We start from the raw sequence: 13,977 nt of genomic DNA, 5'->3' as shown, positions 1-13,977 counted from the left end.
GAATTTCTTATATTTAACTAAGTTTATTATTGCAGACCTACAGTTACTAGTCCTGGAGCAGATCTTGATCCATCATATAATTCACTATTAACATTTGCTAAGCATTCATCCTGCTCCTGAATTTCATGATGCCATTAACAACCAAGGTTTTATATATTTTCACCTGCTATGCAATTTTATGATAGTTAGTAACGATATGAAATCTTCCAATATTTCTCCATTAATCATATTGCATATAAATCTTTTGTTAAATTGTTTAGGTCATTCCTAAGAAGTGTGAGATGAGATTTGCAAATACTTATTAAGGTCCCTTCATCTTCTCTTATAAATTATCTTGGTTATAGTTATGTAGTGTTCAATTGTAAATTGGTATCCATGAGTTATTAAGCAACGAAGGATTCAATTTTTACTAGACATTGAGTTTATGCAGAGCTTGAAGCCTAATGATAAAGACCGGGAAAAACAAGCTAAATTCTAATTTTTTTTTTCATATATATATATATATTGGTGTGCTTAAAATTTAATATTAATACATATTTTATAGTAAAGAATGAGATGTTAAGAATATAGGATAATTTATTTTATGTTATTTTCAGTATAATGATGAAACTATTTTATAGCTTCATCCTATCAATCTCTTGAGTATAAATTTTATTTTGTAAAAAAATTAAATTAAAAATAAAAACAATAAAATAATATTATACTATTTAATTTATTGTTATCATAACATGCCTCTATAAAAATTTAAATATATAGTAAGTTTTTTTAATATATATATATATATATATATATATATATTAATTATAAAATGTATGGATATCATCACATGCTGCAATTTTTTTTAAAAAAATTGCAATTTATTTAATCCTTATCATGTATTTTTATATATGCGTTGACAAATCATTAAAAAACTATGGACACTTTACTTAAAATCTTGATTTTAATTTCAATTTTTTATTTGAACAAGAAAATAAGATAATTTGTTACAATTACCGAAAACTTATTTCTGATACCCATTTTTTTTGTTGCAATTTCCTGTCCCCTTCAACATTTTTTAATGAGGGAACCAATGAGGAAAAATAGAAAAGAGTGAGTGCTGAAGATTTGAATCCTTGTTTCAAATCCTCACACTCAAAGGATGCTTCAAGTTCCCAACATGAAGCAGATGCTGTCCTAAGGCAACCTTTCTGTTGCCAAGTTCATCAACCATGCTCAAATCTTTACAAACATCTACTTTGAACCTAACTAGTGCTTCTGATTTTCCTGTCAAGTGAACTTTCTCAAAACCCAGCAAGTGTTTCTGTGGTGCATTGTGCACTGCAGGAGGAGTAGAGAACAAAAACACTGTGTGGCTATTGCTCATTTTCCCTTTGTTCTTGATCCTAAGGTGAATATCAAAGGCCAAGTTTTGACAATGCTCATCACCAACATCAAGTGACTTGCATTCTGAGGAACGGCACACATGATCCTCAGCTAAGGGAACAGACACCAATTGAGGTGCTTTAACTAACTTATGCTCCACAGTCGAGTAGCTTAATCCATCTCCAAATGAGAAAACAGTTTTCCCTTTATAAAATCTGTATGATCTACCAGGATAACCAGTGGAAGGATTTGGCCTCATATTCATGTTGGTCATTGGTACTTTGTCTACATATGATTGTGGATACCATGTTATAGGTAGCCTTCCACCTGAATCAGAAAATCACCCAAGAGTGTCAAACTTGTTTCATTATTATTGGAATAAAAATTGCTATGATGAAACGTTGTGAGTGGCTTAACTTACTTGGATTATGAAATCCAAAGATTACATCAGCTATAGCTGCTCCACCAGCTTCTCCAGGGTAGCCAACCCACATTATGCTTGTGATTTTAGTGTTAGTTTTTGCAAAGGACACATCCATGCCCCCTCCAGACATGATGACAAGAATTACAGGTCCCTTGGATACATTTGCCACTTCAGTGACTAAAAGTTGTTGCTGTCCTGGAAGAAGAATGTTGACTCTGTCAAGACTTTCAGCCTCTATCGCTTGACTTGCTCCCACTATAATCACTGTTGCATCCGCAGATGTTGCAGCTTTTTTGGCATCATCTAGTGCTGCACTGCTGCAGTGCACATCAGGACACCCAGCAACATAGTTTGTAGGAACTAAAGCTGTTAGGCCTTGCAAGGGTGAAGTATACTTGCATGGTATGCCTGCAAAATTTTAGGAGCTTGTTAAGTGTGGTGTTATAGCTCAAAGTGAAGATAACAAGTTTTCAACTTACGATATAAACAATGTGATCCATTAAATAACACCAATTTGGTCTCAATAGACAATAACTTGGACTATTTTTACATTAAAAAAATTGTCATTCAAGAACTAAATAGATGTAATGATCTTTGGCAAATTGGAATACCAAATTGATAATTTTTCTCCTTTTTGGTTGATTTGAGTGAACCCATTTAAGGGAGTGAAGCACTTTCAACACCAATTGTTTTTTCCATTCATAAGATTCGAACTTAAGAACTTACTTAATGAGAACCAAACTCATTTACTATAATTGGACAAACAGGTATTGATAAATTGAGAATTTTAGTAATCTACTTTTTGATAAGTTTGAATAATTGATAAATAAACCAATACTCCTTATGACCAAGTGGAATGTATAAACAAATGATTAGAGTAGGAAATTTTGATACCTTCATAGTTTCCTATCATGTTCCTAGTAACATTAGCATTAGGTCCAATAACTGCCAACGATTTAATGGCTTTGGCATTGAGAGGCAGTGATCCTGGACTGTTTTTAAGCAACACAATCCCTTGCCTTGCAGCTTCACGGGCGAGTTCCTGGTTTGCTGGAGTGCAGACATCTTTTGGACCAAGGTTTCCATAAGGTTGCTTTCTTGGATCACCATCAAAGAAACCAAGACGCATCAAGGTGGCAAAGTTGTTGGAGACAGCATTGTTAATGGATGCTTCATCTATAAGCCCTTGCTTGACAGCACCTTCTGTGTATTGCCCAAGATATTTACCACAGTTCAAGTCCAGCCCTGCCAAATCAAAATTTGTATACAACAAAGATATGTAAATAGATTTCTTATATAAATTAAAAGAAGACAACGTAAAGAATTTGTATGACCTAGTAAAAAACTTAGTTGATTTAACAATATAACATTTATTTAATATTAATAGTAAATAAAATTCAAATAAATCCGAAATCCAAGACTTTTTCCAGCAATTGCTAATTCAACGGTTGCCTATGAATATATGGTTATTTAACCATTTTACCTGCCAGAATGGATTTGGCTGCAGCTTCTTCAGGAGTCTTGGTGTAGTGCTGAGCATTGTAAAGCACTTCTACCGAGTCACAGTCAGAAACTATATATCTGCATAGTTCATATATTATAATTATATTATCAGTTTCTTTTTCTTTAATGTGTGTTCAATGATACACAATAAGAACTTGCGTACAGTAAATTTTTATTGAAATGACACAATTCAATGCATTAAAAATCTAACATCAAATGTTACAATTTTCTATAAAAGTGTGGTATTTATAGATTCTTTTTTTGTGTGTCTTATTATTAGGAAAATATTAAGAATAAATAATTAATAATAAAAAAATTATTGAAAAGATAATTATTGATTACACTTTTATAATTTTAATATAATAAATATGGATATTTTTTTTATAAAACCTTTCTATTTATAGCTTAAGTATAAAAACAAAACCCTTATTATTGTAAAGACGATATTGAAAAGATTAAGAAGGATTGAACGATACCCATTTAGTTTCCATTGGCCGCGGATAACACCCTTAAGTAGGTCAGGGTCTGCACAAGTTGGCTTTCCATTAACCTGGTTATAGGAACACATGACACTGGCAACATTCCCATCAATCACACAGCTCTTGAATGGTGGTTGGAATGTGTCATCCAAATCTTGCTTTGACACCTAATCAAATTAACAAGCAAAACATAAAAATGATTCTCTACATTCCCATTTCCTTCTTTAATAAACACAGACTCACACACACTATCTGTACTATGAGTTTTAGACCAATTGTAGATTATTACCACAGCATTGAAGGAGTAACGCTGAACACCTTTCCAACTATCCAAATCATAGGCTGTGTAGTGTTTGCAACAAGCAGCAACCTTGAGCTTGTTGGGATCCCCATCATCAGTTTCTTGCAGACCTTTCACGTAACCAGCAGCATATTTGCTTACTAGAAGAGGGTCTTCCCCTGGTGTTTCCTGACCCCTTCCCCATCTTGGATCTCTGAATATGTTAATGTTTGGTGACCAATATGTCAAACCAGCCAGCCCCACATTGTGCATTGCTCTAGCTTCCGTTGAAACCACCTGTGATCATCACAAAATTTTTAAGTTGAAATCTTTTTTGTTTTATGAAAATATAGTGCTTGATATTTGCAATCATGAACTCTGCATTTTATTTCAATTTAAATGTACCATTTAAGAATTGATTACGAGGTTAATATTTCAATTTTGTCATTGGTAATTAATTAACGTCGATCCCTCTCTTTTATATACTTTTGCTTCAAAATGCAAGCTAGAACCTCAGATTTTCAAGATCGAAATTCCTTCTAGGAATTCACCTGCATTTTTTGTTTGATTTATTATCATGCAATTACGAATTTGTACCCAAAAAAATTCCATTTCCAAGTCCAAATCATTAACCAATAATGCATGTAAGTAACTGCCCCACCCCACCTTCTTCTCTTATCAATAATCAATAGTTTCAACCTCATTGCTTCGCAAAAGAAACACCGGTAACATTTCACACATACTAATTTGTTCTTCTTTTTTTTTTCATTAAGTGCATGTTTGGTTCATGTTTGAATGACCATAAATCCATGGTTACTTTGACTTTATTATTGGTAGTTTTTTGCATCAGATTCACGTTTACAGATATTTCAATGTATTTCCAAACACATTCTAAATCAATAATGAACTGCATTAAGAAAGACATACAGAAAGAACTACTAACTAAAATGACTCAAGTCAACAACTTTCTTTATTTAATAAAGGGTAAGCTAGAAATTTGCCCACATTTGAGGAATACCTTACGAAATCTGAACTATCACAGGAAAAAAAAAAAAGGTGAGAACACATGACATGATCATGAAAAGAAAAAGGAGAGAAAGCTCAACTCACCCTTCCAATGGTTTCAAACAAGGAAGTGTTGAAAGAAGCAGCAATGAGAATAGGCATAGGAAAACTGGTTGCCCCAGGTACCACATTGGAAAAATGAGTCCCAGGACCAACATTGGAGACTCCATGAAGTGCCTCAGACCACCATTCATACCTTGGAATCCCAAGCCTACTCACATTCAACGCAGAATTTACCAAGTTCCCTATCTTCTCTTGCAATGTCAACCTTCCCACAAGGTCCTTCACCCTCTCATCCACGCCCAACGATTTGTCGCAGAACCCAAAACCCGCCAATGCAGGGTTATTCTCAACATCACAGGCGAAAATGGGAGAACCTTGACTCCTAACTCCACCACAACTCAACAAAATTACAGCAAAGTGCATAAGGAAACAGAGGAAAACAGAGGATGCTCTGTTTTCAGTTCTGGCCATTGTTTTGGCCTTGAAAACTCTAACACAAAAGAAGCAAGAGGATATGTTTGTTATGGGGGAATCAAGTGAAATGTATTTATAATGTATCTTCTTAGAGTGTGTATGAGAAAAGAGAACAAATCATGAAGTAAAAATGTTAAGGAACAAGTTGTTTTTTAGTGGCCCGTGATGGGTGTTTATTTGGAAGAAGAAATGGCCTATTAAAAGAAGTTGCTTTTGGCAGAGCGCCAAAAACAATAAGCGACGGAATCTAAACAGTTTTGATCAGAAAGTCATGGACCTTAAACGAGTCCGTGAAAGAAAAGCCTTTTCTATGTTTCTGGTAAGTGTGTGTTTGTTTCGAAGCTCAACTTGCAGCCTAGATATAACATGAGAAATGCGACCAAATCTTAGTACACGCTTCTCAGAATAATTTTACGTGCATTATTCAACTTGTTCTAGTGATATATTACGATAAAAATGTATTAAAAACATGTTATTGATTCTCACCGAATATAAATTAAGGATGGATCTTTTTATCTTAAATTATATATATTCTTTTATTAATGGACATTGAATAAACTCCAATTGTTTAATGTTCATTAAAGAAATGATATATATAGAATATAAAACTGAAACATGACTTGCTATCTATATATAAAAAGATTATAACATCACATGATGATGATGATTTGTTTGTAAAATTTTCTCGTAAATGGGAATATAGGGTTAGGCTTTTTCATCAGTGGCCTGAGAGGGTAAATCACGTGACGGAGCTATGGCGGCTAGCTCTGGTTTGAAGGGCCTAAGGATAAGTAAAGCACTTAGTCACGTAGTGAAAAGTGGAAACAGAGGAGTGACCAATTGGAAAAATAGTATAGTAAAGAAAACAACAGAGAGCAAATCACAATGAAGAAAATTGTGCACATGTTGCAACAAATGTTGCATGGGAAAGGATCCTCTATATGTGATTTACTGTGATTGGAGAAAGTTGATCTTGTGATCTTCTGGAGCTTAGCTTGAGGATCACAAATCCCTACTCGAACCTGTGAAGATTTTGGGCTGATTAGAATAAATGATTTGGGGTTGTCATTCTCATGGACAAAACCAATTTGCACACCATAAGGATGTAGTAAACTGTTAAAGTACACATATTATGATTATACTTTCTTTTGTCCATTCTAATATTATTCTTAATTCTTTGAAGGAAAATGCTTAATTTAGTGATGCTTTTGTTTTATAAAAATATGAGAACATAAAGAGTAGAATTGTTAGTGTGGTTTTGTCATAAAGATGCGATGTTCTGTTCATGAATCATGAGGGGTCATAAAAGTTTCAATAAATCTTAGGAGCAGTTTCCTTTTCTGACTTTATTGAGTTGTGGCTTCAAATCTCTTAATGAGTAAAGGGACGGAAGAAAACGTAGAAAAACTTCTTTTATAATTTTACTTTTGTCTTTGTTTAATACAAATTGATAAAGGCTTTAACTGTTATTAAAACGTTAATTAATATTTGATGTTAACAGTCATGTATATGGTTAAGAAGTGGACAATGACACTTTGATGTGTATCATGCATGGTAAATATTGGTACCTAGCTCATTTTCTTTTCTTATTTTCCAAGAAATAAGTTTTTAGTTATATGCATCATGTGTATAAAATAAAAGAATAAAACTATGTAAAAATAAGAAAACAATAATCATTCAATAAAGCAAATAATATGCAAAATTTTCATAGTGTTTTTAAGTTTTCGTCTTTATTTAATATAAGAAAAACTGGGCAAAATATAGATAAATATTTTAGGTTATTTAAAATAAAAAGCTTGACTTCTCTCTTTATTATTCATCTGAATAGATAAGAAAAAAATTAATGATGTTAACTAATTTTTTTACTAAATTTTAAATTTAAAAATATTTTACTCATTATTACAATTTTTTCCTTTTTAAATATTTTCCCTTCAAATTAGAGAGGTCAAATTAAATGTGGGTCATTAATTTTTTTATCTTATTTGTAATATGAGATACATCTTTTTTTTTCAAAGGAGTGATTTCTTTCGAAGCTGATTCTCTCTTCTCATGACTGTCTGTAACAAAGGGCAGGCTAGCTTTGATCTAATTTTGACTTAGAGTTCATAAAATTAATTTTGAATAAATTTTTAAATTAACTTTAGTTATTTAAAATGGATTTGAGCGAATTGACCTATTTTAAAATTTTAATATAATAAGTGTTCTTGAATTAGGGTCTTATTTTTAAGTATGTAATTATTATGTGTGTGTATATATATAATATGATATAATAGTAAATAACATTAACTAAAATTGAGATTTTTCTAAATATATACTAATGTATTTTTAATGACTAAACAATGTCATTTTGAATTTCATGACACTTTCACTCAAAGAAATTATTTACTAGTAATTTATCATTAGACTCTTTTTTTTTGCTACATATCATTAGACTCTTTAGTATAGACATTTTTTACTAGAAATATATTGGAGGTTTATATTAATAATATTGTATATTAAACTAATAAGTAAATATGTTAGTATAACAAATTAATAGATGCCATTACCACATCATATTATTAGTTAGTATAATATATTTTACTGTTAATGTAAACTCACATTATGCTAATAATTTATTTATTTTTATTAAGAGAAGTCTATAATATAGGAGGGGCGAAAAACAAAAAGAATTGTTGGTAAATAGAATATTTTTCTAGTGTATTTAAACACTACTTTAAATTTTAATTGTCAAAGTTATGAACTAATAAATATTACACCTCTAAATTGAAGGGACAACTTAACCAAAGAGGTGTGAAAATTATGAATTATTTTTGGGAAAATTAACTGAACAAATATTATCTGTACATGCGTTACATCTCAAGATAAGTTATTTATATTCAAATCAATAGTTATAATCATAAATTAAAATATATATACCAATCGATTCAAATGAAAAGCTTTTGTAGTTTGTCTTTCTGGGACTAAAAGAATTGGTCAAAAACTGTCATAAAATAAACTAAGGAATTGTGAACTAATGTATTTATTGTTTTAATGATCAGACTAATTTAAAAATATTTAATTATTATAATTTCATATTTTAAAAGTGTACTTATTATTTTACAAGAGCCAAATTAAAAATTTTATACGTATTACTGAACTTGGATATTTTATTATAAATGCGTGTTACTTTATTAGTGTGTTAGATTTTATTTTGTACAAATATTTTTTTTTAAAGAAATAACAAATTCAAATGAAACCAATGTTGTGAAAAATATATCAGTTTAATTCAGAACATTGAGTAAATAACCCATAAATACCTTCAAAAATCTAGTTCATAAAATATACAAACAAAAAATTTATAAATTTATAATAAAATTTAATAATAATCATTACATTTTTAATATAAATTACTATACATTTATCAATAAAAGGAAGACGTTTCAAATCTTAAAATAAAAATAAAAAATATAAAAATTGATCCAATTCAAGTTAGTTTAATTTTAGAAAATATAAAATCTTAAAATCAAAATTTAACATTTTAATTTAGATTAAAGTTTATCATATGAAAATTAAAGTAATTTAATTAAATCAATCCAATTTACTGAGTTCATCAAGTTAATCCAATGGAATGAATACTACAAAAGGGGAAAGAGACGCATCACATGTCACTCGCGGGCCCATTGACCCATTAGTCATCGTAATATAAAATGGGATAAAATACTGTATTTCTACATTTGTGGACAAAAATCATGTCGCTAAATAGTACTACATACTACTTTATTATTCGAAAAGACAACTGTATATACATTGGTCATGTTCATCTTCCTATTATTAATATGGGTAAACTAAAATTTTTATTTTTACTTTTTATTACATATTTATTAAAATGGTTTTTTAATTATTATTTTTAAATAAATATAATGTAACTCATTTAAAAAATTAGAAATAACAAATTGTTTAAAGATAAAAGACTTATATAGTCAAACCTACTGATACTATATTTCTATGAATGGCAAGCTACATTACTGAAAAACACCCCCTCTACTTTACATCTATATGAGCCAATTTGATTACAGATCATCACAAGGTAATTTGCATAACAAAACCTTTTCATGTTTGGAATTGTTTCTATAAAATAAATTAAATAAAATGCGTATTGAATTCTTTATAACTATTAGAAGATTAATTATTGTGGTCTTCGTCTCTCCATAGAATCCACGTATGTCAACAACATGCTACCATATGCACAAATTGTTATGGTAAGGCTGGAAAATCAGAGAATCATATTCTGCCTGAACACAACAATTCTGCAACTGAAAAATAATCTACCTCGTGAGATGATTGCCATTAAAATACCTTATAAGTAGTATTCATTGCATGTTCCATTGAGTCAAAGTCATGATATACTTAACTCATTAGGCCAAACCTAAACTTGATATGTACCAATAGGTGATGTCCAATCTCTAATTAATCTGCTCAATGCAATTATTAAAATGTTCAATTAGCTAGCTGAACTCAAGTCTAAATCTCAAAGTCTATTCTAGTTGTATAAATGCTATAATATATATATAATCAAAGACCATGATCAATTAAGTGCGAATAACGTTTGAAGAATGGAACATGATTTACGAAGGTTTGATTTATGATTCAGATTTGCTGTGTACGAATTATAATGCTTATTCATAAGAAATATTAAAACATAAAAAATTTAAAAGGAAAAGTAAAAGGGTGATGAGTAGGGCAAGGAGGAAGAAGATAATTTGAGGTTTCTGATGTGTGACTCATTACTTTGATATTATTTTGTACTGTGACACATTTGCATGGAAACTCGTCCCGTTATTAGTTACATTTAAACTATAGTATAGAGAATGCTATTCTAAGTTTATACTACAAAATCAAAATGAGTGGATGCTTCAAACTAGAAAAGTCTAGCCAATATTTCCAAGGTTTCATACCTCATAATTCAAAGGTAGTGGTTCAAAACAATTTCTTTGTCTACATTAATTATACTTGTCTTTATCTCCTTCAAATGGATCTGACTACAAGTTATTGTCTCTTTCATCATTCAACCCGAGAAAGTTTTCCTCCGTGTTCAGTGAACCTTCCAAAATTTTCATTTTAAACCATATGTTTTAATATATGAGTTTTATTTTCCTTTATTTTTTGCGGTGGGTGTACTTTTTTAAGATTTGGGTTGGGCAGGCAAACAACTTTCTATACAAATTGGGTGATTTTCATATTTAGTTATTACATAAGAGGGGATGGCCATTTACTTTCCTCAATCCTCTTTTCAGAGTTTATAGACATGTTTCTACCCTACCTTCGTACATATTTATACATGGTAAATAAAAAGTTTGGATAATGGTGAACTTTAAACTCTTTAGCTACTTTAATTAAGACAAGATTTTCTTTTTAACAGTTTGGATAATATTAATTTTTAAGAATGATATTAAACAACTAAAAAAAGGTTTTTATTAAACAACATTTATTATATTCTTTCATTTTTAATTATGTAATAAATGTTTTTCAATAAAACTTTTATTTGAATTACTTAAAATCTCTGAAGTTAACAAAACTGTTGTTAAAAAAAAAGTATATGAATCAATTGCAAGACATTATAATGACATTATCCAAAGCCACGATGAACAAGCCAGAATATATAAAGTATCATTTTAAATTACATGCATATAGTGTAGTGTACATAATCAAAGCTTAACTACCTTCATAGTTCGTGCTGGGCCTTCAAAATTATACATATGGAGTCGACACATGGCACTCTTTTGTTTCATCGTCCAATTTCTTTGGTAGAAGCACAAGCTGTCTTGAAATTGTAGTTCAACGATGAGCTTATAATATCGAATTTGCTGGAATATATGGTAGGCAGAACAAGCATGCATGTCCATGTCTATTTGTTAGTTTGTCCTGCCAAATCCCATTTTGATTTGGATTCAATTGTGTGGCGATTTTGCACGATGGATCCCACAATTATGTAACTTCACTAAGAATCAAGCATGATTATTGCGTTTATTTTTTTAGGCTATACGTTGTGCAATTAGCTGTATGTGATTCTTACAATCAATCACTATATGATTTTAATTAGAGGTATGACTATGATGAATAAGGAGACAAATAAAAGCCACCGAAAAGGTACATAGTGAGTGGATTAATTTCCATTCGAGCGTGGACTTGAAGGCAGAAAGATGTACAGGTTCTGTATCATCTATCGTAGTGACTATTGAGCCTAATTAGGATTTGACTTTGAGAGATAAATATACCTCAACAACGAGGAATGCTGTGACAATACATAAATATTAATTGATACAAACTTAACTTGTAATTTCGAATTCTAATTAAATACTTAAAAAGGAAAAAACTTTGTGACCCATATAATTATACTCAATAATTATATTAAATATTTAAAAGGAAAATTTTGTCATCCATAATTACTTTATTTGACTGAAATAAAATCATCTCTACATATTACATAATATTAACAAAAAGTTATTTTTTGTGATCTAGGCATCAATTTTACAAATTTTAGTTGATTAAGGGAACGTGAATTCTGAGTCCTGACGTGGGATTTACTTCCTTTCCTTTCATCAATGAATCTCTCTTACCCAATTGACAGGAGCCGAGGCCAAAATCATGGTAACACAGAAAAAGGTTATTTCTATTCATTTAATCAATTTTTGGTACAAAATATAAGATGTTGCTTTTATTAGTTTAGGGGTCACTAGTCCCCTTCAACATCTTTGTCCGTATAGAAGCTCCATGGAAAGTAAAGGTCATGGATATATAGTTGCAATGTTGCATTAAAGGTTATTAGAAAAAAGGAATATTAAAAATGAAAAGACATGAAAGTAAATTGAGGACCTTAGAGAAGAAAGCAAGGGAGCAACAATGGGCCATACTCTATTATGTTTGTAGTGAGGGAAGTTGCTTATCACGGGCGCAATTTTCATGTATAATTCTGAAGGCTTCTGTCAGTCACAGTTGGCATTGAATAATGTAAAGTGCATCATATTTGTTGGATTGATGATTACTAACTTGTCATTCAAGCTACTTCCTCTCCCTTCACAATCCCACTTCCTCTTCAGCTCATCATTGCTTCTTAATTATTTATAAAATTGAATTCAATTGAAACCTTTTCTCGATGGAGAATGTTAGTTAGTTTGCACCATCCAATTAACAATTAAATTGAAAGAATATTGTTAATATTAATTGAATTAACAATTAAGTAATCAAAAAGAATAATTTTTATTAGAAAAACTATTTATTTTACTAAAATATAAAAAATAATAAATATGATTTTGTTTAGGCAAAGAAAGTTGGTGATGGGTGATGGATCTGTGAGCAAATGAGCTTGAAATTGATAGCAATGGTTTCAACGTTTATTAACAGCTGAGGAAGCCATGCAGATAGACTGTGTAGAACACAATGGATACAAATGTGTAAAGAGTAGGTGTGTAAGATTGCTACGTGCTGTTTGGTTCAGAAATTATTATTATTTTATTAATTTTATTTATAAAATTGTTATCTTATTTTTATTCTATTTTTTGTCTTTAAAAATTAATACAGAAAATAAAAATAGGAAAAAAATAATTTCAATATATTTTTTATCAAATCTTTAAAATAAGTATAAAAATAAGGTGACAAATTTATAATTAAAAATAAAAATAAAAACTAAAAAAAATATGAAATTACACAACCTCCTAATAACTAAATAGGAGAATTTTTTTCTTTTTTATTTAAAACTTGAAAGATAGTAAGGCTCACTTTTGATAAATTCAAAGAAATAAAAAATAAATAAAATTTATCTCATAAATTAAAAATATTATATATATATATATTTTAAAAAATTTCCGTTTAACTTCTTGATAAAATAAGTTATTTATAATTTATAAAAGAAAATCACTTTTTCTATCAAAATTTATTGAAACTAAGTCTAAGAAGAAGTGACTGTTTATCGTGAACAATAAAGTATGCCAAAAAAAAAAAAAAAACACATTAGCATGGTGTAATTCACATTTTACTAACATGAGTTAAAACGAATAACTTATTTAAGTATTGATTTAATAATTTTTAAAATACTAATTATGAATTTTTAAGAAATTTACTGAATGAACTATATTAAAACATGTATTGAAATAAAATACAAAAATATAAAAATTATAAATTATTTTCATAAGTTATTTATAGTTTTTTAATAAAAAAATTCATGTTAATGTTGGATCACTTTAAAGAAAACCATTTTTCTTTTCATAATATTTTTTATAAATAAATTTTTAAAAGTGACTTTAGAATAAAATATTTAAAAATAATTAATACATTTAAAATCTTATTTTCAATAAATACAGAAGAGTGATGTGATTTTCGGATTCAGATCTTCTGATGCGACAGAATAGTCA

General features: G+C 29.6%; 1 protein-coding gene across 1 annotated transcript; it reads right to left on the bottom strand.

Moving 5' to 3' along the window:
• Positions 1-993: 993 nt before the first annotated feature.
• Positions 994-5,933, bottom strand: LOC113857623 (beta-xylosidase/alpha-L-arabinofuranosidase 2). Its single transcript, XM_027489703.1, has 7 exons — positions 5,159-5,933; positions 4,058-4,345; positions 3,766-3,935; positions 3,270-3,367; positions 2,681-3,031; positions 1,784-2,194; positions 994-1,689 (listed from the first exon to the last, which is right to left on the bottom strand). The coding sequence occupies exons 1-7, from the start codon at positions 5,585-5,587 to the stop codon at positions 1,118-1,120; spliced, it is 2,319 nt and encodes a 772-aa protein (XP_027345504.1). The 5' UTR covers positions 5,588-5,933; the 3' UTR covers positions 994-1,117.
• Between the last annotated feature and the right edge of the window lie 8,044 nt (positions 5,934-13,977).

This window comes from Abrus precatorius, unplaced genomic scaffold, assembly GCF_003935025.1.
Source record: "Abrus precatorius isolate BTA unplaced genomic scaffold, Abrus_2018 Scaffold2, whole genome shotgun sequence".
In the NCBI taxonomy this organism is placed as follows: domain Eukaryota; kingdom Viridiplantae; phylum Streptophyta; class Magnoliopsida; order Fabales; family Fabaceae; genus Abrus; species Abrus precatorius.
This window is presented reverse-complemented; position numbering and strand designations above follow the sequence as displayed.

Coding starts and splice junctions, on each gene's coding strand:
- LOC113857623 (XM_027489703.1), bottom strand. CDS start 5,587: ATGGCCAGAACTGAAAACAGAGCATCCTCTGTTTTCCTCTGTTTCCTT. Junction 3,368..3,765: donor GGCCAATGGAAACTAAATGG/GTATCGTTCAAT, acceptor TGAACTATGCAG/ATATATAGTTTCTGACTGTG. Junction 1,690..1,783: donor CTTTGGATTTCATAATCCAA/GTAAGTTAAGCC, acceptor TTTCTGATTCAG/GTGGAAGGCTACCTATAACA.